At 40.5% G+C, this 27,298-nt stretch overlaps 2 protein-coding genes across 2 annotated transcripts; both read right to left on the bottom strand.

The window, feature by feature from the left end:
* Nucleotides 1-7,886: 7,886 nt before the first annotated feature.
* Nucleotides 7,887-8,825, bottom strand: LOC142838594 (olfactory receptor 6C2-like). Its single transcript, XM_075954094.1, has one exon. The coding sequence runs from the start codon at nucleotides 8,823-8,825 to the stop codon at nucleotides 7,887-7,889; it is 939 nt and encodes a 312-aa protein (XP_075810209.1).
* A 17,484-nt stretch (nucleotides 8,826-26,309) lies between these two features.
* LOC142838705 (olfactory receptor 6C2-like) lies at nucleotides 26,310-27,245 on the bottom strand. Its single transcript, XM_075954298.1, has one exon. It carries the CDS (start codon nucleotides 27,243-27,245, stop codon nucleotides 26,310-26,312), a length of 936 nt encoding a protein of 311 aa, XP_075810413.1.
* Nucleotides 27,246-27,298: the final 53 nt, after the last annotated feature.

Below are 27,298 nucleotides of genomic sequence, written 5' to 3'. Positions count from 1 at the left end.
ATACTAACCTGTACCCTGATTGCTCACAAAGCGCAGATGCAGGCTTGTGGATTCTTGGTGCTGTGAGTCAGAGTGAAGAGGTAGATATGGATGGAACCTGACACAGTGGATCATTCCTGTCTGAATCCTCCCACAGGCCCCCTTTTCTCACAAAGCACAGGCTTCTGTGGAGGTTGTCTGAACGTTTCTAGTTTTCCTCATCTTTAACCAGTCACTTACTGCCCCTTTCATGGGCCCACATAGACTGTAATTCCTGAGGATGCTGCCTTACTCGAAGCAACTGGATATAGGAACAGTCAGCTGAAAGCCCTACTGCTTGTATATGGTCTAAAGTGTGGTCTTGGGCCTTTTTCCAACTTTATATAAGGTTCAGGGAAAGACTATTTTGTTTAATTGACTCATCAGAGACCATTGGAGGATAAGTGATTGCCTTGAGACTCAGGTCCAGGAAATGTTAGTTAGTCTCTCTCAAAAAGAGTGCTGGGGATTAAATTTAAGAGGTAAATATGGTAGATGCTCCAAACAGACCCATGAGAAAGCTGCCTCCATGTAGGAGTTGGAATAATAGCCTTGTGGGAACTGAAGCGATAACCATGGCAGAAGGAAGGAAGTGAAGTGTTTACTCAGGGTTCTCTACAGGAACAGAACTGATAGTTATATGTGTGTGTGTGTGTGTGTGTGTGTGTGTGTGTGTGTGTGTGTGTGTACATGATTCATATGCGTACATATACACATACATAGTGGATTTATTATAATGGCTTAAGGGCTATGGTTGGACTGGTCCAACAATGCTGTCTCCCAATAGAAAGGTCAAGAATCATGATGCTTAATGTCTACTGGAATCTTAAAGATGTATATTGGTTTTTTACTGTGTTTTTCTTTCATTAAACATATATTCTTTTGTCATTTTCTCATACCATAGAATTTTGAATACAGTTTCCCTCTCTCTACTTCTGTCTGTTCCTATCTATCCCCTCTCACATCTGAATTCATTCCCTTTCTATCTCTCATTAGAAAATAACAGGCTTCTAAGATAATAACAACACAATATAAGGAAAAATAAAATATAATAAGATAAAATCCTTATATTGAAGTTGGACAAGACAAGGCAACAGAAAAATAAAGGAACCACAAGAGAAGGCACAAGCATCGGAGACCCACTTGTTCACACATTCAGTAGTCCCCCAATAAAGTGTTAAACTGAAAGGTACAGTTTAAATGCAGGGGACCTGATGCAGACCCATGTAGGTCCTCTGATTGCTACTCCAGTCTTTCTGAGTACATATGACTTTTCTCGGTTGTTTTAGAGGGCTTTGTTCTTCTGACATCCTCCATCCTTTCTGTCTCCCCACTCCTTCTGCTTCCTCTTCCATGGAATTCTCTCTTAGGGGAGGGATTTGGGGGAAACATCTCATTTAGAGCTGTGTGTTCTAATGTCGGGCAACAATTTACACTCTGAGTCATCTCTCCAGCTCTGAAGTGACATCTTGTTTTAAACTTTATTTTATTAAATAAAAATATTGTCTCTTCACAGAATTAAAAAGCAGCAATATTTGTGTATATAATGTGTACATAAAAGCACATATGGTACTTTTAAAGTATTATTCTGGGCTTACGATGACAAGAATTGGGGAACAAAAATTAATTGTATGTCTCTCCTAAAAGATCAGTATATAGCTTTGTTCTTTTTTATGGATAAATCTTCTTGCTAATCTAGTCAAGGGCATAATTTATTAATGAGCAACCCCCATGGACCTGATTAACATAACACAGTCAGTAGAATATAGTGGATGCTAGATGTTGACACACATGGTCACAATAAAGTTGATATCACACTGTGAGAGTAAAGACAGATAATATTTCGAATGCAGCATGTCTGTTATTGTGAGAGACATAGTGGGTATCAGCGTATGATGGTTTCTCTGTTTTGACAGTCACGTCAATCCACTTAATCAATAAATGTTGTATTGTGTTGTATTGTGGCCATACTGTTATTTCCAGACACATTTCTTAGAATAATGCCTGGCAACACTGGATAACACTAATGGATTTCCCTTCTGCATGGAAAATACTTGTGATTTCAGTGATTCATGTGACACTTCAGAGTGTCACCCATGATGTTGCTAACCTTTCACGCTTCTACATTTCACTGATTGTCTCATGGCCTTGGGAAATTTCCTTCTTTTACATTTTCTATGCTATAGAGCAAAGTGTCAAACAATTTTTCAAATATTCATTAACTTGTGAATGACATACCAGAGGACTCTTGGGCTCGCTCTGTTCTTGGGGGAGATGATGATTAGAGCAGAGTGTGTGTTAGGTTTTTGGAGATTTTTAAATATCCACAGTGACATTTTTCCCTGTCTTCAGAACAGGCACTACGGGATCAATTGTGCTAACAAACAATATGTTCCCTGGAGGTCTTGATACTGGAGATTAATAATAACCTTTTGTTGTAATAGTAAAGAACAAAGGTTTAAAGGATGTTTAAAGAAGGCATCCTGGAGAGACACGTGAGGAGGTTGCAAGGGGAATGTTAAGCACAGGTCATCATCAGGCTGGAGAGAAGAGCCTCAGGGATGAAGTGATGGGTTTGGATGTCATCCTTGTACGGAGTGGCCTGCAAAAGAGATCATTTCTTTACTAGCATGTATCAATTATACAAAGCAATGATCTTCATATGACATTCCAGACAAGCTTATATTGTAGTACCAGAGGTATTTTTAAATTGTCTTCAAGTCATTTGGAAAGCCACGGATCTTTTTTAGGTAGAGAAAATAGGTATGCAACTTATGAATTGTAGTTCTCTTGAGCAGACCCCTTTAAAGATTTTTCATACATATTATGGTTTTTTGTGTTTATATGGGAATTCTGGGTGCAAAGTGTGTGTCTCTGCATCTGTATGCATTTCTTGCACTTTTTTCTCTGACTCTTTTACTTCTATTTTTATCCTATTTCATTTGTTTTTGTTTTATCTTATGCTATTATTTTTTTAAAAGCCTATTTTCTAATGAGAAAGAGAAACAAAGGGTGGGATTTGGATGGGAAGGGAGGTGGAGAGGTTCAGGGAGGAGAAACTCCAATCAGAGTATATTGTATGAAAAGAATCTATTTTCAATAAAAAAAATTAAGAAAGCATTTTAGATTACAGAGCAATCGAGACAACCATACATACCGTGGAGTCATATCACATGCCACGTGCTCAGTGTCTCCTATTAATAACTCCTTACATCATTCTGATGCCTTTTTATAACTAAATCAATTGGTACTGATAGGTTATTGTTAAACAAATTCCACCATTTATTCATATTTTTAGAAACATTTACCTAGTTGCCTTCTGCATTTCATGATCTTACCCAGAGTGATCGTGTTGAATTGCTGTGTATCTTTAGTCTCCTCTTGTCTGTGATGGAGTCTCTAACATTCCTTGCTTTCAACAATCTTGCTAACTTTGAGGAGCCATGGTCAGATAGTTTGTAGGATGATCCAAAGTTGGAATTTGTCTGAGGTTCCGGGGAAGAAGCCCAAAGAGGGACAGTACCATTCTAAATACATTGTGCCAGAAAATCTGAAGATCAACTTCTGATCAATAAGTGAACTTTTCAAACTTGTAAGCTAGAAGGTTCTGTAGAGTTTAAGAAAATAGTATTTAAGGATGATAAAGCCCATGCATAAGGGTGAGTAATATTGAGAGATGAGAAGCCAAGGACAATGGCACTAGGTTTCGATCCTAATACATGAAGTGGCTTTGTGGGAGCCTAGCCTGTTTGGATGCTCACCTTCCTGGTCCTGGATAGAAGTGGGAGAACCTTGGACTTCCCGCAGGGCAGGGAATCTGGACTGCTCTTCATTCTCTAGAGGGAGGGGGAATGGAGTGGGGGGAAGGGGGAGAGGGGTAGGGGAGTAGGGGGAGGGGCGATGTGTGCTAGGAGGGGGAGGGAAATGGGAAACGGGGAGGAGGCAGAAATTTTTTTTGCAACAACTAAAAAAAATAATATATATATATATATATATATATATATATATATATGAAAAAAATAAAAATAAAACCTATGAGAGAAACTCAAAAAAAAAAGACTTTAGGTTAGTACTCTAACAGCCTTGACAGGAATATGAGACATGGGTGACACAGTTTTCTCTCTCCGTGGATCTTCCATCAAGAAAAAAACTATTGTTTAAACAATTTTCTTTTTTTGTTTAATTTTTGAGATTATAATATAATTGCATCATTCTCCCTTTGTTTGCTCCCTCTTTCAAATTCATGGCCTCTTTTTTTCATTAATTGCTGCTACATGCACACACATACACACATATATATAGAAATATAAACATATATATTTCCAAATATTATCTGCCCAGTCTGTATAATGCTACTTGTATGTATGTTTTCAGGGGTGATCAGTTCACATTGATAATCGCTTCTTGTGCTCTTCTCTGGGGAAGACTGTTCTCCCACTCTCACTACTCCTTAGTGGCCTGTAGCAGGAAAAACCTTTTAGTGGAAGAAACTGGTAATTCTGAGGGGGTAGAGACGGAAGAGTTGAGATCAGGGTGGCATAGACACATATCTTTGGAGATACGTATGGAAAAATTAGCTATTTCCATGTGAAATTCTAATCTTTATATAAAAGTTAATGCCACAAAGTGCTGAACATTTTGGTTGATCAAACTTGGTACAGTTTCAGTAGTGACTGGACTTGAGGTAAGAGTGACCTTAGTTGTTCATATTGTGCATCTACCCCTGCCCACGGGTGCTCTGGTTAAAGACTGATTTGCATTTCCTCATATTGAGTGGATGACCAAGAGGAGAATGTCCCATTTTCTAGAACACATGTTTCTGAACCTAATTAATTTCAAACATTTATCCTATCCAAATATACTTGGTTCTTGAATGGTGAACTGGTTAGGTTTTAAAAAAAAAAATCTTAAAATTTTTCTTTTCGTGGTTTTAGAGAAGGTTTCTGTGCTCGGGATGGTCTAGCTCAGTCTTGAACTCTTGACCTTCTTGCTTCTGCTCCCTGAGTGCTGAGATTACAGGTGCCTGGCTATATGATTTTGTGGAATATTCTTAGCTTTCACCATTGTCCGAAGAAAATAAGGAGATTAACTATTATAAATACTGACTGCTGAGGGGCCACACTTCACGTGCAACCATTAACACAGATGCTTAGTAAATATGCAGGTCCTACAGATGTGTGTTTATCATAAAGGAAGCCTGAGGATGTTAGTTATATTTTTTGATGTTTTAGAAATTTTAAATATGAAAAGAAATTCTTTGGAGAATAATTCTATTTCCTCTGAATATTTTTGTCATCTAAAGAAGGGTTATACCTTTAATATGTCTATGTTCTTACTTGGAATATACCTGAGCGATTAGAAGATGTTTGGTAGGAATAAATAATAGCTGTGTGCACACTATGAAGGCACAAAACTTTATTTCCACGATTAGAAAACACATAAACAATGAGAAGACTTTATCACTTTAGAGCACTTTAAAAATTTGATCTGAGTTATTTTCATGGTGATTACTGGTTCTCGTCTCACCTTCCCAAACCTCTCCATGATTTTCAGTTTCCCCAGAAAAAAAAAATTAAGAATACTAGTATTCCACCACAGAAAATGCTTACATGAGGCACAAGCTTCAGGAACTAAAGACAGGAACACGCCAAGTTGTTTTCTTCATAGACCACTTTGCATGTGATGATGCAGTATTCTGAAAATACCTCTTGCATCCTAAGAGCCTGGAACTTTTGCTGGACCTCACAGCTAGGGTTAACAATAGACCTTGAAGTAGCTTAAGATTTAAGACTGTTATCCTACTGTGTGCTCAAACTGTTTGATTAAACTGCCTTTGAGAGAATAATGTAAGGCCAACCGTACTTGCTTTGGATTTTCTATGCAATTGACTTTTACAACCTAAGCTAATGCATAGCTGCAATTTTAATTTAATTTAAGGAGAGTCATGTACTCTCCTATGCCCCTGACCCAGATAATGCAAGTGTATCATTTTCTAAAAACAGCAAACATAAGTTGTAAACAAACTTCCTGAAATCTACCATTAAGGTTGAAAGCAGCCATTTATGGATATTGATTATAAACAATATTACGTGGGTTGGTTGGGATCAGATGGAGCAGTGACTTAATCCCTTTAAACCTCAGCTAAAGATTTCTGGAAAGTATCCCATTCCTTCCCCATGTGATGTTTCTGTGTTGTTCAATAAATTCAGAGTGAAGCCCTCTGTTAGGACAGACAGACAGACAGACAGACAGACATATAACAGACACACACAGCATATACAGGAACACAGCTCATCTCTCTCTCACACACACAGATAGATAGATAGATAGATAGATAGATAGATAGATAGATAGATAGACAGACAGACAGACAGACAGACAGAAAACCACACAGACACAGAGACACATACAGAAAGAAACAGACAGCACACAGGCAGACACAGACACACAGGGACAGACACAGATACTGGTGCAGACACAGATGCATAGCAAGCAATGCAGCTGACAGACAGACGATGGAAGATACAGGGAGTGTGATGTGCAGAGTTCAGATTTGAACTTGTTCTTGTCTTCTAAACAAGGGAAAGTGTTTCTATTTCTTCCCTTAATGTGACAGCAATGCATTGTTGGTAACTCTGAGTTAATCACTAATGCACATAATCCTCACACACATCTAAGCAAGTACCTTGATCTTTTATCTTTATTCCCACATATTCAACAACACCCATCTTTGTCGCCAAGATAGCTCAACTAAAGATCCATCTCAAAGGAGTGTTCAGGTCCCCACTTTGTCCTTCCTTATAAATTTTCAGCAAAACTAACTGAATAGTCTCATTTCCTTTTGCTTGGCAAGGGGTTTTGATCCTACTTAATGTGCTGGCTTTGTGGGAGCCTAGCCAGGTTGGATGTTCACCTTCCTAGATATGGACGGAGTGGGGAGGACCTAGGACTTACCACAGGGCAGGGAACCCTGACTGCTCTTTGGACTGGAGAGGGAGGGGGAAAGGAGTAGGGGGAGGGGGAGAAGGGTGGGAGGAGGGGGAAAAGGGTGGGAGGAAGGGGAGGGAAATGGGATGCTGGGAGGAGGTGAAAACTTGTTTTTTTTTCTCATTTTCTCAATAAATAAATAAATAAATAAGGTGTTTAGATCAAGAACACCACCTTGCAAATTGGGGCTCTTCAGAGGAGCACACCACACAGATACACATGTACTTCTCAGATACTGATAGACTGATAGCACCAGATAAAACATCCGTAAAATGCCTGAGTTAGCAGCTGAAAGATGAGCTAAATTTCAGTTCTTTGATTGTGGCCAATTTGCCATAGATGAGATGACAGGAGGGAAAGATGCTTGGTCTTTGGGGGAATGAGTAACACAGGTACACTCCTAGCAGTGGCAGATTTGTCAGCATCCCCTTCACGTGTGTTATAATATAAACCAGTAAAATATCAACATCTGAAAGCTGTTACCCCTTAGCATTGGGACTTTGATCGTATTGAAACATGGTATAGGTTTTTAAAGAAAAGTCTTTAATGACTCTTGCTGAGTCAAGGGCAGAAGTTAAAGTATTCCCAAGAAATGAGACATGTGTGTTTAGATCCCACCAGAGACACAACTCTTATTTGTATGTCTTTTGCATGGCCTTGGGAATTTATGTAATGTAATCTTTGAATAATACACTAATTGAAGAAACCATTCTAAGTAAAATAAACTTAAAAGAAGGTGAAACAATTTACATGATTTTCATTTTTGGATTATAAGAGAAAACTATCAAAGCAAAATTATCTCCATGGATCTATGTGATGGGAGGAAGACACACACTGTCAAGCCCGGTTACTTAGATTAAATTTAGGTGCGCCTAAGGAACTTACTTCTTTGTGAGAAATACAATTCGTTTTACGGTGTCTTTGAAAGCTGCTTTGACTTGCTTGTTTCGAAGTGTATAAATGAACGGGTTAAGCAGAGGGGCCACTGATGTTGTGAGCAAAGACACAACCTTATTGATGGCCACGCCTTCCTTCGCTGAAGGCTTGATGTAGATGAAGATGCAGCTGCCGTAGGTGATGGAAACCACAATCATGTGGGAAGAGCAAGTGGAAAAGGCTTTCTTCCTCTGCTGGGCAGAAGGGAACTTTAAAATGGTCTTGATGATGTATGTGTAGGACAGAACAACACACGTTAGAGTAATGATGAGTGTCAGTATGGCCAAAGCCAGGATCATTTTCTCTATAAACACCGTGTCTGAGCAGGTTATCTGCAGAATGGGAGAGGCATCACAGCCAAAATGATCAATCACATTGGAGTCACAGAACTCCAGCTGGAGGCCTATGCCAAGAGGAGGGAGGATGACCAACAGGCCAGCACACCAACAGGAGAGGACGAGAGCTGCGCAAACTCGGTTGTTCATGATACTGGTGTAATGCAGGGGTTTGCAGATGGCTGCATAGCGGTCATAGGACATGGCTGCCAGGAGGAAAAACTCTGTTGCTCCAAAGAAGACAATGAAAAACAACTGAGCAGCACAAGCATTGTAAGTAATGGTATTGTCTTCAGAAGCCATCATGTACAGGAACCTGGGGATACATACAGTGGTGAACGAGACCTCTAGGAAAGAAAAGTTTCGGAGAAAAAAGTACATGGGCGTTTTAAGATGAGGACCCAAGAGCGTGAGAGCAATAATGGTGAGGTTCCCAGCCACGCTCAACATGTAGGTGAGGAACAAAAACAGAAAAAGGAGAACTTGTAGTTTAGGATCATCTGTCAACCCCAGCAAGATGAATGTTGTTATTGCCGTATGATTTCTCATCCCTGTCTTGTGCCAAGTCATGAGTGTTCGGACCTGAAGGGAGAAGTGTTAGAAGAAGCTGGCAGCGGAACCTGAAGACTCCCCAGCCAGGGAGCCCCCGCATGCGCACCCTTTCCTCTCACTTGACAATGTTTGGTAAGACAGCAATACCACTGGTGTCCTGCTTCGTGGCCTCTGTGGAAATATCTGTATTGTTCTTATGTATAAAATTTTCTGACTTTTCTCTATTCTCTACATTTCTAAAGATGCCAAATAGAATCCAAACCAAACATAGATCATGCGCATGTACAACATGCAACTTCTCAGCTTCATTGTCTCGAGATACAGATTCTTCCTAAAAGAAGTCTTGACAATGCGCTCTTTAATCCCCTTTCATCTTTTTAATTTTTTCTTCATCCCCACCATTCTGTAATACTCTAGATCTCAAACCAAGAAACTTCGGCTAATTAGGATTTTATGTTGATCCTCTTACATTGTTGTCATTAATTTTAACATTATCATTTCACTTTAAGGGGACAACTTGGCTGTTTGAATTTCAGATGAACCCTAAATAGGAGATTCAAAGTGTAAAACACAAGGTTGTGCCTCCGGTTTACCATTCCTGTATTTGGCAGTGAGGAATATTTCTTTAGTAAGTTTTGGGACTTTTTCGGTAGAAAGTTTCTTGAGATCTCTGAAGCAGTGTAAGGAAACAAGTTCTAGAATTGGAACATAAAACTGATGTAGTCCTATTGTAATGCTTTAGAGAAAGGGTGGAGCTAGTAGGGTGGTCTGCAGTACTGCCCACATGACAACCCTGCCCTCTTAGTTATTGCTCCTTAGATCATTCTTCCCTCTATCCCATCAACCATTTCCTAATCTTTTTGCTGTTTTCTGATTTTTTTAACTAGCATCTATCTATGTATCTATCTATGCATCTATCTATCTATGTATCTATCATCTATCTATATACCATCTGTCATCTATCACCTACCTATAGGATATTATCTACCATCTATCCATCTGTCTGTCTATCTATCTATCTATCACCTACCTATAGGATATCATCTACCATCTATCCATCTGTCTGTCTATCTATCTATCTATCACCTACCTATAGGATATCATCTACCATCTATCCATCTGTCTATCTATCTATCTATCACCTACCTATACAATATCATCTGCCATCTATTCATCTATCTGTTTACCTACCTACTCTCCTTCCTACCTAATTGCAGCAAACATATAAGAACCTTGAGCTTATTTAAGTCAGTCTTTGTAAACAAATTACACAAACACCATACCTTTCTCTTTGGCACTCATCACCGTCCATTTTCTTACTTCCAAGCAGTCCAAGTGTTCCTTTACTCAAACTTATATTTTTCAGGAATGTCAGTATGATATGGGCTCGGCCAAGTCTCCCTTTCTTTATGTCAAAACTTAACATTCATTGAAATCTGTTTTCAGCAACTTTTCTCAGATGTCTACCCTGCAAAAGAAAATATACCAGGCTTTCTTGGACTGCCATCCCCCAAATCATGACACAGAGACTTATTATTAATTATGCATGCTCAACCTTAGCTTTAGGCTTGTTCCTAGCTAGCTTTTTTCTTTTTAATTTAAATTAATGCATTTCTATTAATCTATGTGCTGCCCTGAAGCTCATTTATTTCATCTATCTATCCTGCTTTCTTGCTTCCTCTATGTCTGTCTATCTGGCCCCTCGCTGACTGAGTTAGCTGGCTCCCCCTTTCACTCTGCCTGCCAGCCCTGCCTATCCCTCCTCTGCTTAGCTATTAGCAACTTTTTGTTATCAGCTTTTTATTAGGTCAATCATGTGCCTTAGGCAGGCAAGGTGAGACACAACACATCTTTACCCAATTAAGCAAATGCAGCATAAACAAATGCAATACATCTTTAACAACATAGTTAAGCAACTATTCCACAGCACATACATCTTTACATTTAATAGATTAAACAAGCATTCTATTCCACAATAAGAAAATGTGATGAATTATCATAATAATAACAGTAGTTCATAATAAATAATATGCTACTTTTAGTTTTCTTTGTGTTATTAGTAGGAAATAATTATTCAGTGAACATTTTAGGCTAATTCAAGGGCTTACTGATAACTCCTACAGACTTCTATACTAGAGAAGAAAAATTAATTTCTTATATTTTAAAACATCCACCCCAGTTGTATGAAATGTGTGCCTTCACAGTTGAACATCAACTATATTGTATGTTTCTTATTTTTATTATTGTTCAAATAAATATCCAACATCTATTCACTCATATAAATACTTAACAAGCACCCAGTATTTACAGAACATAACACTGAGAATAGGAGCAAGTTATTCCCAAAAGGATATTATAGGCTACAACAGTAGCAAATAATATTTCCTTTTGTTTGTGACATAGCAACACAAGATAGCAGCAAAAACCTTTGGATTTAGGGTACCAATGATCCCATGCTCATTGCTTGACACTTGTTCTTAATGACCCTGGTAGCTATTCATAATTTATTCTATTCATTCAAACTGATTTTCTACCAAAGTTGGCAATCAACACTGTCACCAAAATATGAGTAAGACACAGAGCTCAGTGTTTAGAGGCATGATATTTGAAACAGGGAAACGTGGCCCTTTCCTTAAGGGGTTAACGGAAGAGAGAGTATCTTGCTACCTATTTGCTCAAGGGAGACTGGCAGACTGAACACAGTGCCCTACCAGCGTCTCTTTTTAATTTTCTTTCTTCTTTCCTTCTTCACTTCCTGTCTCCATCTAATTGTAGAATGTTTAAAAACTTTATAACAGCCTTTGGCACCCTCATTCCAGCCCCTTCCCCTACAACGTTCCTTTCTTCCTACCAGGACTTCTGTTTTTCTCTTTGCTAGGAGTGGATTATGATGACCACAGAGGTATTTGATGCCTATTAGTTTAACATTGAAAGTGTTTGGCATAGTAATGAGTCAGATTTCAGGATTGTGTTTTAGCACATGACGCTTGTTTAACTGATGCCACTTCTGACAATACTGTGAAGAATTGTAGTGGTGGATCCTTTGACCTCACTTTATACACTAGCAAGCACACCCACGGTCTGTGTTAGGCTAGAAAAAAATTTCCTGAGAGATGGAGAGTTATTTATTTTTTGCAGTTTGAATCAAATATATCTTGAAATAATTTTATTCAATAAATAATATTTGCCTCTCCTCTGTAAATGTCTCAATTAACAGTAACAGATATTTCCCAGTGATTTAACTTATGCAAAACTACATTATCAGTTTGGGAGTTCTAGGAATGTTTAAGACCCAGTCTCGTTCCTTCATAGATTCTCTACTTACTGAGTTTTAAAATATATTTAAGATATTTTATCTTATCCACAAACATAAGAATAATCGTTTAGGCTCTAGAAGAGTTTAAATGCCGCGTCTCCCCACAAAAGTGTTAAAATGATTTTAGAACCTGGGGTGGGAGGTACTGGATTATTTCTCACATGGATATTGTTTGGATTCTTTGCCAATACTAGTTTTGGGGGTGGTGGTGAGTGTTTTCCCATAGTTTTCATGTTCCTGTTAAGTAGTAACTGTCTTATTAACTGGTCCTTACAGCCAGGAGAAGGAAAGAGCGGCCACTGCAGGAAGATTCCAGCTTCGTGTTCCCCCAGACTAACGGTTTATCAGAAATGATTGCCAATTGCTTTTTTCCACTTTCTGAAGTATCGCCTGTAATGAAGTGAGTTCCAAAATTTAAATCTATTTACTCTCTGCATACATTTTTGAGAATGTAGAAAAAATATATCATAATAATTCATACCTGCTCTTTGATGGCTATTCATCGGTCCTTGAGAGAAGCAAGATTTGTGGAGCAGTAGCTGATGAGGAAGCTTGCGTGTGTTCTGTTCCCGTTATATCTCACCATTTCACCTCAGTCTCACATAAGCATACAACTGTCTCTCTCCTGATGCTAAGCTAGACTTCTGTTGCTCCTTCTCTAATGAGATCAATCTTAGTCTCCTTCCTTCCTGCCACATCTAAAGTTACACTAGATTTCCCAGCACTTTCCCTGTTCAAAGAATGAGCAGTCTTAAGGAACAGGAAAATTTCTAGCCTGTCAGAGATTCTCAATGTTCATGGTAGGGCTGGGGGCCGGGGAGGGAGAAAGGCAGCTTCCCTGTAATTTCTTTAGCAGCAGCCTTTGTTTTAACAGAGTCTTCAGTGATGCAATCTCAGAAGCCACTGACAAGTTGATGGTGGTGTAATCAACACTGTGAAAATTCTTAGAGCAAAGGGACCATGTCCTCTGTGACCAGGGGAGTGGCTTAATGTCATAGGAATTCTGTTTTGGTTCCTCCACTGACTACATATTTCTCCTAGGATTATCTTCTTATTTTGTAGCTAAGGATGACCTCAAACTTCTGAGTCTGCCTCCATCTCTGAGTGCTTGCGATTGGAGGCAGACTCTGCCATGCCCAGTTTCTATTATATATTATTTATATTTGACACAAACCTAATACGAAATGAAATGTTTACTCTCAAATAAAATAAAGAAAATCATCTTTTATAGATGTAAATATTAAAAACCAGAGAACTGGCCAGTCTGAATGCCTTGCAACTCTGAGGAAGGATGAAAGTTAAGATTCCCTCTCCTTGGCAAGCCACCTCATGACTTTCCCCCAATACTTAAGAGGCTTATGGTCATTCAGACTTCAAACTTGGTGGTTCCCTCATGCTACCCAGATTGAATTTTCATAATATCCCATCCTGCTTGTATTTTTTTAGATTAACAGCAAAACTACTTTAGATCTTTGAAGTCACAGAATTTTTCTCTTCAAGACTAAAATTGCTTGGTGTGAGTGTGTTTTTCCTACTACACAACAAAGGTGAATAAAGTTTATCTTCTTTAACTGTCTCTCTGCTTCTCACGTTGGTCCTCATGTTAAAGAACAGAACAGCTGCACTTGCGTGCTCCTGCTGCCCCAAGTTTACTCGGTACTGCTCCTACAGACAGTTTTCACATGAGCCAACTGCACCACATTGCTCCCAGCTTCCTGCGTTTGGAAGACACAGATTGAAATGTTTTCTGGAGAAAGGGTTAGGCTGTAAAAAGAAAAGAAAAATGAGATACTTCTCTATTAAGCAAAATTTTAATGGGCTGTGACTGAGGCTGATAATTTTCTGAATCACATTCATTGTCTGATTTGATCCTAAGTTATTGAATGCTAATTTTATTGATTGTGGTATGTAGTAATATGGGCGGCGGGGCTGGGTCCCCAAAACCCCAGCCGCCTGGCTCGGCTAGCCTATGCCCCGAAATAATTACACAGACACTGTATTCATTTAATCACTGCTTGGCCCTTAGCTCTAGCCCTTACTGGCTAATTCTGATATCCCAATCAACCCATCTCTAATATTAATCTGTGGCACCGGTCTTACCGGGAAGATTCTAGCCTAAGTCCATCCTGGGTCAGAGCTTTATAGCGTGCATCTTCCCTGGAGCAGGTAGCATGGCGTCTCTCCTGCGTCTGCTCTGGAGAGGAGAGCTGTGGAGTCTGACCTCACTTCCTCTTCCTCCCAGCGTTCTGTTCTGTTTACTCCTCCCACCTATCTCCTAACCAATGAGATGGGCCAAAGCAGTTTCTTTTAATTTAACCAATGACCTCCCTCCATCATTTCCCCTTTTTCGGTTTAAACAAAAAAAGGCTTTAACTTTAACATAGCAAAATTACATATAACAAAACAGTTATCAAGTAAAAGTTACATCAGAGACATTTATACATATAACAAAATTGACCGTAAATCTCTATCAATAAAGCAAAATCTATACTAATGCAAATTATTCATACCTATATCATATCCCCCTTTAAATGTAAAAGAATGTTTATAAACCGTATTTGGGAATATGGGCGCAGTTTTTCTCTCCAAACTGCTTCCTGCTGAATGGGGGCGTCGTTAATCAGATTATTTAGGGTGTAACCTGTGTGCCAGGTTTATCTCAGTTGGCAGTTGAGCAAAGCAATTTTCTGAAGATGTTCACAGCAAACCTTCAGGAGGACGTGGTCCATCATACCAAATCGGAATTGAAGAAATGAACAGGGTCTCATCCTCTGTGAAAACAAAAGAAGACTCTCTCCAAAGCATCATATCCTTAGACCCAAATTCTGAAATCGTAATACCCTTATATCCATTCTGGTTTAGCTTGGCATGTAATGAAATGTCTCTCTGTACTTAGCTCCTTCACAGTCAAAAATTTTAAAGAAAACACAATGTACATAATCCAGACTCTTTGTGAATTTTTCATTTTTACGCAGCTTATTTTTATTTATATCTATAACTATCTGTACTCTGTCTCTTTAAAGACTTTACTTTTACTTTTTTCTTTTTAAACCATTAACTTTATTCTCTATATTCTTTTTCTTCTCTCTCCCAAGCCAACGTACATTCATCCAACAGTGTGACTCATTTAGTGGTCTGAATCTGTCCTATTGTGAATCTGCAATTTTTTACTATCCAGGAGCACTTTTGATTTGCGCCTTTAAATCACTAGGCGCTTAAGAATTTAAACTGTGACATTCCTAGGTTAACTTTTTGCTTTTTGAGCATATATCTTTGACCTGGAATAACCCTGTAGACCAGGCTCTTTGAACTCTCAGAGATCCGCCTGTCTCTGCCTCCCAGGCATTGGAATTAAAGGCGTGTGCTACCACACCTTGAAGTCACAGAGGTTTATCTCCCTGTGCCTCCCAAGTGTTGGGATTAAAGGTGTGTACACACAACAACTCTCTTCCTTTTCTTTTTTACTTTAAGAACTTTAACTTTGACTTGGGCCCCCCGCCCTCTTTTGGCGCGAGGCATTGGGAGCTGGGTCCCAGTCCTCCCGGCGCCCGGGCGGGCTCCACTGCCTTTGTTTCTGTGGCCTGCCTGCACCAAGGAGGGTAGGCGCTTTGTTTGCGAGCTGCCCAACCAGCACAGAGGCCTGATCTCTCGGCCCCAGGAGAACCAGCGTTGGGGTGAGTTTCTGGCCCGCGGCGCCAGCCAGGGACGGGGATCTCGGGGGTCCCTTGGCCTCCTGTCTTTCTTGGGCTCTCTGCAGGACCTCTATTCCCCGGTTACTGCCTCTTTCTTCCTGGCCCACCCAGCTTCCGTCCAGAGCCCTCCCCACTTGGGCCCCCCCGCCCTCTTTTGGCGCGTGGCATTGGGAGCTGGATCCCAGTCCTCGGGGCGCCCGGGCGGGCTCCACTGCCTTTGTTTCTATGGCCTGCCTGCACCAAGGAGGGTAGGCGCTTTGTTTGCGAGCTGCCCAACCAGCACGGAGGCCTGATCTCTCGGCCCCAGGAGAACCAGCATTGGGCTTCCGTCCAGAGCCCTCCCCACTTGGGCCCCCGCCCTCTTTTGGCACGAGGCATTGGGAGCTGGGTCCCAGTTCTCCCGGCGCCCGGGCGGGCTCCACTGCCTTTGTTTCTGTGGCCTGCCTGCACCAAGGAGAGTAGACGCTTTGTTTGCGAGCTGCCCAACCAGCACGGAGGCCTGATCTCTCGGCCCCAGGAGAACCAGCGTTGGGGAGAACCAGCATTGGGGAGAACCAGCGTTGGGACAAGCCAGGGTTGGGCACGGAGACCTGATCCCTTGGTGCCAGGAGAGCCAACATTGGGGAGACCGCGTTGGGTAGGCAAGGAGACCTGATCTGGTAAAAGAAGACCCATAAGGGAGTATTTGGAAGAAGAGATGGGCAGACGCCAAGGCAAGAATTCGCCCAACAAACTGAAAAGCAACATGAAGCCACCAGAATCCAGCGACCTCACAACGGAAGGACATGAACACCTTAATCAAGAAGGAGAAAAGTTTGACTTCATGAAAGTGATTGACGCCCTTAAACAGCATGTAAAAAACGCCCTTATAGAAATGGATGAGAAATATAACAGAAAGTTTGAAGAATTGAATAAATCAGTGAATGATACCCTAGAAAACCAAGGAAAAACAATCAAACAGATAATGGAAACAGTTCAAGACTTGAAAACTGAAATAGAGGCAAAGAAGAAAACACAAACAGAGGGCCGGCTGGACATGGAAAATCTAGGTAAACGAATAGAGACTACAGAAACAAGCATAACCAGCAGAATACAAGAGATAGAAGAAAGACTCTCAGATTCTGAAGATACCATAGAGAAAATAAACAATATGATCAAAGAAAACAGCAAGTCCAACAAACTCTCATCACAAAACATTCAGGAAATACGGGACACAATAAAAAGACCAAACCTAAGAATAATAGGAGTAGAAGAAGGAGAAGAAGTGCAGCTCAATGGTCCAGAAAATATATTTAATAAAATTATAGAAGAAAACTTTCCCAACCTAAAGAAAGATATACCTATGAAGGTGCAAGAAGCATACAGAACACCGAATAGGCTAGATCAAAAAAAAACATCCCCTCGCCATATAATTATCAAAACACAAAGCATTCAGAATAAGGAAAAAATATTAAGAGCGGCAAAGGAAAAAGGCCAAATTACTTACAAAGGTAAACCTATCAGACTTACACCTGACTTTTCCATGGAAACCATGAAAGCCAGAAGGTCCTGGATAGATGTACTGCAGAAACTGAGAGACCATGGATGCAAGCCCAGATTACTATACCCAGCCAAGCTTTCGTTCACTAAAAATGGAGAAAATAAAATTTTCCAGGATAAAAACAAATTCAAACAATATGCAGCCACAAATCCAGCCTTACAGAAAGTAATAGAAGGAAAATCACTAACCAAGGAATCCAATAATGACCACAATAACTCAGACATCTAGAGACCCTTCATCAACACAAACCAAAGAAGGGATACACACAAACTCTACGACTAAAAAAAAAATGACCGGAGTTAACAACCACTGGTCATTAATATCACTTAATGTCAATGGTCTCAACTCACCTATAAAAAGGCACAGGCTAAGAGATTGGATAAGAAAACAGGATCCAACGTTCTGCTGTTTACAAGAAACACACCTCAACCACAAAGACAGGCACCTACTCAGAGTAAAGGGTTGGGAAAAGGCCTATCAAGCAAATGGACCTAAGAAACAAGCAGGTGTGGCCATACTAATCTCTAACAAAGTTGACTTCAAACTTAAATCAATCAGAAGAGATGGAGAGGGGCATTTTATATTCATAACAGGAACAGTTCATCAGGATGAAGTCTCAATCCTGAACATCTATGCCCCTAATATAAAAGCACCCACGTACATAAAAGAAACATTGCTAAAATTCAAGGCAGCCATCAAACCGCACACACTAATAGTAGGAGATTTCAACACTCCTCTCTCACCAATGGACAGGTCAATCAGACAGAAACCTAACAGAGAAATAAGACAACTAATGGAGGTAATGAAACAAATGGACTTAACAGACATCTATAGAACATTCCACCCAAATAGGAAAGAATACACCTTCTTCTCTGCAGCTCATGGAACCTTCTCGAAAATCGACCACATAGTCGGTAACAAAGCAAACATCCACAGTTACAAAAAAGTATTACTAACCACCTGTGTCTTATCAGATCGCCATGGATTAAAGTTAGAATTCAACAACAAGGCTACCCCCGGAAAGCCCACAAAGTCATGGAAACTGAACAGCCAACTACTGAACCATACCTGGGTTAAGGAAGAAATAAAGAAAGAAATTAAAGTCTTCCTGGAATTCAATGAAAATAAAGAAACAACATACTCAAATTTATGGGACACTATGAAAGCAGTCCTAAGAGGAAAGTTCATAGCACTTAGTGCCCACTTAAAGAAAACAGAGAAAGCTCACATTGGAGACTTAACAGCCCACCTGAAAGCTCTAGAAAAAAAAGAAGCAGACTCACCTAGGAGGAGTAGGAGACTGGAAATAATCAAACTGAGGGCTGAAATCAATAAAATAGAAACACAGAGAACAATCCAAAGAATCAATGAAACAAAAAGCTGGTTCCTGGAGAAAATCAATAAGATTGACAAACCCCTATCCAAACTAATCAAACAGCAGAGAGAGAATTTGCAAATTAATAAGATCAGAAATGAAAAGGGGGACATAACCACAGACATAGAGGAAATTCAGAGAATCATTAGATCTTACTACAAAAGCCTATATGCCACAAAACTGGAAAATGTAAAGGAAATGGATACTTTCTTAGATAAATATCATTTACCAAAGTTAAATCAGGACCAGGTGAACAATCTAAATAGACCTGTTAGTCGCGAAGAATTAGAAGAGGTTATCAAAAACCTCCCTACCAAAAAAAGCCCAGGACCAGATGGTTTCAATGCGGAATTCTACCAGAACTTCCAAGAAGACCTAATACCTATACTCCTTAATGTATTTCACAATATAGAAACAGAAGGGTCATTACCAAATTCCTTTTATGAAGCTACAGTTACTCTGATACCAAAACCACACAAAGACTCAACCAGGAAAGAGAATTACAGGCCGATCTCACTCATGAATATCGATGCAAAAATCCTCAACAAAATACTGGCAAACCGAATCCAAGAACACATCCGAAAAATTATCCATTATGATCAAGTAGGCTTCATTCCTGAGATGCAGGGCTGGTTCAACATACGAAAATCTATCAATGTAATCCAGCATATAAATAAACTGAAAGAAAAAAAACATATGATCATTTCATTAGATGCTGAAAAAGCATTCGACAAAATTCAACATCCATTTATGTTAAAAGTCTTGGAGAGATTAGGGATACAAGGGTCATACCTAAATATAATAAAAGCTATATACAGCAAGCCGACAGCTAACATCAAATTAAACGGAGAGAAACTCAAAGCCATCCCGCTTAACTCAGGAACACGACAAGGCTGTCCACTTTCGCCATACCTCTTCAATATAGTGCTGGAAGTTCTAGCAATAGCAATAAGACAGCATAACGGGATCAAGGGGATTCGAATTGGAAAGGAAGAAGTTAAACTTTCGTTATTCGCAGATGATATGATAGTGTACATAAGCGATCCCCAAAACTCCACCAAAGAACTTTTACAGCTGATAAACAGCTTTAGTAATGTGGCAGGATACAAGATCAACTCCAAAAAATCAGTCGCCCTCTTATACACAAAGGATATGGAAGCAGAGAGGGAAATCAGAGAAGCTTCTCCATTCACGATAGCCACAAACAGCATAAAATATCTTGGGGTAAATCTAACCAAGGAAGTGAAAGATCTATTTGACAAGAACTTTAAGGCATTGAAGAAAGAAATTGATGAGGATACCAAAAAATGGATGGACATCCCTTGCTCTTGGATTGGGAGGATCAACATAGTAAAAATGGCAATTCTACCTAAGGCAATTTATAGATTCAATGCAATCCCCATCAAGATCCCATCAAAATTCTTCACAGATCTGGAGAGGACAATAATCAACTTTATATGGAAAAACAAAAAACCCAGGATAGCCAAAACAATCCTATACAATAAAGGATCTTCTGGAGGCATTACCATCCCTGACTTCAAACTCTATTACAGAGCTACAGTAATGAAAACAGGGTGGTACTGGCATAAAAACAGAGAAGTCGACCAATGGAATCGTATAGAAGACCCGGATTTTACACCACAAACCTATGAGCACCTCATTTTCGATAAAGGAGCTAAAAGTATACAATGGAAGAAAGAAAGCATCTTCAACAAATGGTGCTGGCACAACTGGATGTCAACCTGTAGAAGAATGAAAATAGACCCATATCTATCACCGTGCACAAAACTCAAGTCCAAATGGATTAAAGACCTCATTATCAGCCCGAAAACACTGAACCTGATAGAAGAGAAAGTGGGAAATACCCTACAACAGATGGGCACAGGTGATCGCTTCTTAGGTATAACCCCAGAAGCACAGGCATTAAGGGCAACATTGAATAAATGGGACCTACTAAAACTGAGAAGCTTCTGTAAAGCAAAGGACACTGTCACTAAGACACAAAGGCAACCTACTGACTGGGAGAAGATCTTCACCAACCCCGAAACAGACAAAGGTCTGATCTCCAAAATATATAGAGAACTCAAGAAACTAGACTTTAAAATGCTAATTAACCCAATTAAAAAATGGGGCACTGAACTGAACAGAGAATTCTCAACAGAAGAACTTCAAATGGCCAAAAGATACTTAAGGTCGTGCTCAACTTCCTTAGCAATCAGGGAAATGCAAATCAAAACAACTTTGAGATACCATCTTACACCTGTCAGAATGGCTAAAGTCAAAAACACCAAGGATAGCCTTTGCTGGAGAGGCTGTGGAGGAAGGGGTACCCTCATCCATTGCTGGTGGGAATGCAATCTTGTGCAACCACTGTGGAAGTCAGTGTTTCGGTTTCTCAGGAAATTCGGGATCAACCTACCCCTGGACCCAGCAATACCACTCTTGGGAATTTACCCAAGAGATGCTCTATCACATGTCAAAAGCATTTGTTCAACTATGTTCATAGCAGTATTATTTGTAATAGCCAGAACCTGGAAACAACCTAGATGCCCTTCAATGGAAGAATGGATGAAGAAAGTATGGAATATATACACACTAGAGTACTACGCTGCGGTAAAAAACAGTGACTTCTCGAATTTTTCATGCAAATGGATGGAAATAGAAAACACTATCCTGAGTGAGGTATCCCAAACCCAAAAAGAAGAACATGGGATGTACTCACTCATAATTGGTTTCTAGCCATAAATAGGGGTCACAGAATCTACAATTGGCGAACCTAAAGAAGCTAAGTAAGAAGGTGAACACAAGGAAAAACATATCGTTATCCTCTTGGATAAGGGAAGTAGACAAAATTGCCGGGGAGAAAAGTGGGATCTTGGGGGTGGGGTGGGAAGGGGGTAAGGGGAGATGGGGAGAGAAAAGGTAGAAGGCAAGGAGGGGGGACTTGGGGAAATAGGAGGATCGGGATAAAGGAAGGTTGGATAGGGGAGCACGGAACCACAATTCTTAGTTAAGGGACCCACTTTAGGGTGGGCAGGAGAATTGACCCTAGAGGGGATCCCAGGTGCCCAAGCTGAGGTCCCCAGTTAATTCCCTGGGCAGCTGAGGATAGGGAACCTGAAATGACCCCATCCTATCGCAATACTGACGAATATCTTGCATATCATCTTAGAACTTTCATCTGGTGATGGATGGAGATAAAGACAGAGACCCACACTGGAGCACTGGACTGAGCTCCCAAGGTCCCAATGAGGAGCAGAAGGAGGGAGAACATGAGCAAAGAAGTCAGGACCACGAGGGGTGCACCCACCCACTGAGACAGTGGAGCTGATCTACTGGGAGCTCACCAAGGCCAGCTGAACTATTACCAAAAAAAGCATGGGATAAAACTGAACTCTCTGATCATGACGAGCAATGAGGGCTGATGAGACGCCAAGTACAATGGCACGCAGTTTTGATCCTACGCAATCTGCTGGCTTGGTGGGAGCCTAGCCAGTTTGGATGTTCACCTTCCTAGATATGGACGGAGGGGGGAGGACCTAGGACTTACCACAGGGCAGGGAACCCTGACTGCTCTTTGGACTGGAGAGGGAGGGGGAGAGGAGTGGGGGGAAGGGGAGAGGGGTGGGAGGAGGGGGAGAAGAGTGGGAGGAGGGGGAGAAGAGTGGGAGGAGGGGGAGAAGAGTGGGAGGAGGGGGAGGGAAAGGGGAGGCTGGGAGGAGGTGGAAATTTGGTTTTTTTTTTGCCTTTATTCTTTTATCAATAAAAAAAATAATCAAAAAAAAAGAACTTTAACTTTTAGCTTGCGTATATTTTTAACTCACAGTAAATCATTTAAAATTTTTCTTTGTCTTTGACGCTCTCCTTACTGTATCTCTCTCTGTTTTTCTGACCACATGAGTCTTTAATTTACCAAGCAATATCAGTAGGACTAAAGGCGTGGCTTTGCCAGCTAGATCCAGTCCATTCCTTAGCTTTTCAGCCTCTTGGCTGAGGTACTGGCTGTAGCCATGTTTATAGCCACACCTCTATGGCATTTCAAGGTCCCTGCCAGCCAGCAAGCTACAACAGACAACACTCAAGTCCTCTCTTGGTAGCCGGCCCTCCTGCCTCAAACAGTCAGAATTTGCCCTGGCAGGATGGCCCAGAAAGCCGGCATTTTAAAACAACACAGGTTTGTTCCTGCTGCTGAGTCAGGAAAATTTCAAAATGGAGGACGTACCATTTTGTGCTAGCTCTGGGGCTACCAGGTAGGAGCGGCACTCAGCACTTTAATTCTGAGACTGAGCGTGCAGCACAGAAATTCTTTTCATCCAAGTTACATCCAAATCTGACACGCAGAGCACTGCGCAGTCTGAAAACACGTCTCTGTATGGCGGCAGGAATCCGCCATGCTCTTCTGCCTGCCTAAGCCTGATTATGCCTTCTGCCCAGGAGCAGGTGGGGAGCTCTGAGTCATTGTCATGGTGTCAGAGCTCTCTCCTTCCGATCCCAAGCAGGAACACAAACATAAAACCAGAGTTTGCACTGGCGGCAAAGCCCCAGGAAGCCACGCTTTGAAATGACACAGCGTTTTTTCTGCTGCTGTTGCCGAATCAGGAAATCTCTCTACAGCACGCCACCAACAAACAGCAAAAATCTGTGTTAAACTCTCTCTCCCTTATTTTTAAGCCTTCTCAGGTTTTTTAAGTGGGTTTAGCCCCACGTTGGGCGCCATTTGTAGTAATATGGGCGGCGGGGCTGGGTCCCCAAAACCCCAGCCGCCTGGCTCGGCTAGCCTAGTATGATATAGGTATGAATAATTTGCATTAGTATAGATTTTGCTTTATTGATAGAGATTTACGGTCAATTTTGTTATATGTATAAATGTCTCTGATGTAACTTTTACTTGATAACTGTTTTGTTATATGTAATTTTGCTATGTTAAAGTTAAAGCCTTTTTTTGTTTAAACCGAAAAAGGGGAAATGATGGAGGGAGGTCATTGGTTAAATTAAAAGAAACTGCTTTGGCCCATCTCATTGGTTAGGAGATAGGTGGGAGGAGTAAACAGAACAGAACGCTGGGAGGAAGAGGAAGTGAGGTCAGACTCCACAGCTCTCCTCTCCAGAGCAGACGCAGGAGAGACGCCATGCTACCTGCTCCAGGGAAGATGCACGCTATAAAGCTCTGACCCAGGATGGACTTAGGCTAGAATCTTCCCGGTAAGACCGGTGCCACAGATTAATATTAGAGATGGGTTGATTGGGATATCAGAATTAGCCAGTAAGGGCTAGAGCTAAGGGCCAAGCAGTGATTAAATGAATACAGTGTCTGTGTAATTATTTCGGGGCATAGGCTAGCCGAGCCAGGCGGCTGGGGTTTTGGGGACCCAGCCCCGCCGCTCCCCTTATTACTACAGTGGTAAAGTGTTCTGATAGAGCACTATCAATCTCCCTTATAGATGACATGGCTGTGTGACTAAGGTCAAGACTAATGGCATCTCTATAATTATTTTAATCATCATGTTGTGGAGTCATACACATATCTACTAAAGCTACTCCAGCAGCATTTCCTACTTTCCCCACAAATACTGATGATTTTCTAAATACACCTTATAGAAATCCATCTTTTCCTAGACACTTATTAGCTTTAGTAAGTGTATAAAATACTGTTTCTTTGTGGTATTTCACATACGTGTGCCCTTGTGCTTTGCTGTGTTTCTTTGTTTCTTTTTAAAAAAATAAAACAAATTATCTTTTTTCATTATACGTATCAATCCAAGTTCCCATTCCCTCTTCTCCTCCTATTCCCTCCACTTACGCCCCTACAACACTCCCATCAACTCCACAGAGAGGGTAAGGCACATTGCTTTGGGGAAGGTTCAAGGCCCTCCCTACTATATCTAGGATGAGCAAGGTATCCATCCGAAGAGAATAGGTTCCCAAAAGCCAGTACAAGCAGTAGGGATAAATCCTGGTGCCACTCCAGTGGCCCCTCAGTCTGCCCCAGCCATGCAACTGTCAGCCACATTCAGAGGGACTAGTTTGGTCCTATGCTTGTTTCTTCCTTGTCTGGCTGGAGTTGGTGAGCTCCCATTAGCTCAGGTAGACTGTTTCAGTGGGTGTCCCCATCATGGTCTTGACCTCTTTGTTCATATTCTCACTCCTCCCACTCTTCGACCTGACTTTGGGAGCTCAGTCCAGTGCTCCAATGTGGTTCTCTGCCTCTGTTTCCACCAGTGGCTGGATGAAGGTTCTATGGTGATATTTAAGATACTCATCAGTCTGATTACAGGGCAAGGCCAGTTTAGGGTCTTAGCTGGGGTTATCCTTGTGGATTCCTGGAACTTTCTTTAGAGCCAGGTTTCTTGCTAGCCCCATAATGGCTCCCTCAATCAAGATATCTCTTTCTTTGCTTTCATCTCTGTCCTTCCTCCATCTCGACTATTCTGCTCCCTCAAGTTCTCCTCCCTGATCCACAGACCAGGAGGCAGGGGTGAGGTCTGGGGGGATGAGCTGATAGTGTAGAGAATGCTGTGGTTTTTCATTTTTTTTCCTTTGGAGTTTTCTTATATGATTTTGTTGAAGATCTGGTCCATGCCACAGTCATGGGATTCTTCGTCCTCATCTGTGCCTAAACTTCAAAGATTTTGTCTTTTTTTAGCACCTCACATTTTTTATATGTTCCTTTCCTGTGTTCTTAAAAATAAAACATATTCTTTGCTTATTTGCTATAGATCCTCTTTTGCTTCAAGTTCTCACATTTTGTCTTCTGCTTGACTCATTATATAAGTACAGAGGTGTATAAACATCTACCCTGACTTCTCTAACTGGGATATTGATTTTGTAATCCATCTTCATTTCAGCTTGTGTTAACTACAATGTTTCTGTTTCTCTATTGAATTTGGTTTTTAAATAGTGAATTATCTTTATCATTTCATTTGGCTGTGCATTTTTATTTTCTTGGACATCAGTATAATTTTTGATTCAATGATCTCATAGTCTGAGTTAAAAAAAAACACTTCAGTTATACTTACAGTATGTATGTATTTAAATATCACTAGTTTAACTCTGATTATTTTTTGGTTATTTGATGTAAAATAGTTGCTAAGGCTTCCATATCTTTTGGGGGGATGATTTTAGCAGTTTCTTCTTGAGTAATAATCTATATCTTAATTTTCACAAGTAGTTTGCTTTGTTGCTTCTCACTTAAACTTTCATATAAATCTTAACAATAACAGTAATGTACTTTTACATTTTAGCTATACATTTATTCTATGAATTCTTGCTATACAAGAGCAAGGTTTTTATTTTTGTGTTTTATTTTGATTACTTAACACGGATGATATAATGGATGTATATTTAATGAGTCAAGAAGTTTGTTTAGATAGTTATGATAGAAAAATAAAAATCATTACTACTTTTTCTTATAAATATAGTAATTTATTAATACATACTGAATTAAAATTTTTATTTGCTGTATACTTTTCATTAGCAGTATGTATTCATAGTAAAATATAGCATGTTTCCATGACTAGAGATGGCTTAGGCCATCAATATCTAATGAAAGCTTGAATCATCAATTTCGGCATTCTAAGGCAAGTTTTTTGATTGAGTCATGGAAGGCCTGTTTAACTTGCTTGTTCCTCAAGGTGTAAATGAAGGGGTTCAGCATGGGGGCAATGGAAGTGGTCAGCACTATCACACCCTTGTTGATAGCCACTGAGTCCTTTGCTGACGGTTTGACGTAGATGAAGATGCAGCTGCCATAAGTGATGGACACCACAATCATGTGGGAAGAGCAGGTAGAAAAGGCCTTTTTCCTCTGCTGGGCAGAAGGGAATCTGATAATGGTCTTGATTATGTATACATAGGAAAGAACCACACAAAAAAGGGTTGTGATGAAGGTCAACACGGCACAGCCTATAACCATCTGCTCAATGACCGATGTGTCTGAGCAAGAGATCTTCAGGAAGGGAGACACGTCACAGAGAAAGCTATCAATGACATTAGAATCACAGAACTGCAGATTTTGGCTCAGGCTGAAGGGTGGGAGGATGACGAAAAACCCAGTCACCCAACAGCCGAGAAGGAGCCTTCTGCAGGCGGTGTTGTTCATGATGACGGTGTAGTGCAGGGGTTTACAGATGGCCACATAGCGGTCATAGGACATGGTGGCCAGGAGAAAGAACTCAGTCACTCCGAAAAGGTCAGTGAAAAAGGCTTGGCTAGCACAGGCACTATAGGTGATAGTCTTGTCCCCTGTTGATAGGTTATACAGGTATCTAGGAATACAAGCAGACGTGAACAAGATTTCTAAGAGGGAAAAGTTTTGTAGGAAAAAATACATTGGGGTTTTAAGGTGAGGGTCCATTAATGTAAGTAAGATAATTGCCAAATTGCCAGTTATATTTAGCAGGTAGGCAGAAAGCAGGAAAATCAAAAGCAGACTTTGAATTTGCGGATCCTCTGTTAGTCCCAGGAGAATGAATGTTGTCACCGTATGATTCCTCATAGCTGATTCCTGGGTTTTATCTGGTCTCGTAAAAAAAATCAGATATTCTATCA

This window comes from Microtus pennsylvanicus, chromosome 20 (assembly GCF_037038515.1).
Source record: "Microtus pennsylvanicus isolate mMicPen1 chromosome 20, mMicPen1.hap1, whole genome shotgun sequence".
In the NCBI taxonomy this organism is placed as follows: Eukaryota; Metazoa; Chordata; class Mammalia; order Rodentia; family Cricetidae; genus Microtus; species Microtus pennsylvanicus.
The sequence above is the reverse complement of the archived record's forward strand: the minus strand, read 5'-3'. Positions and strand labels throughout refer to the sequence as shown.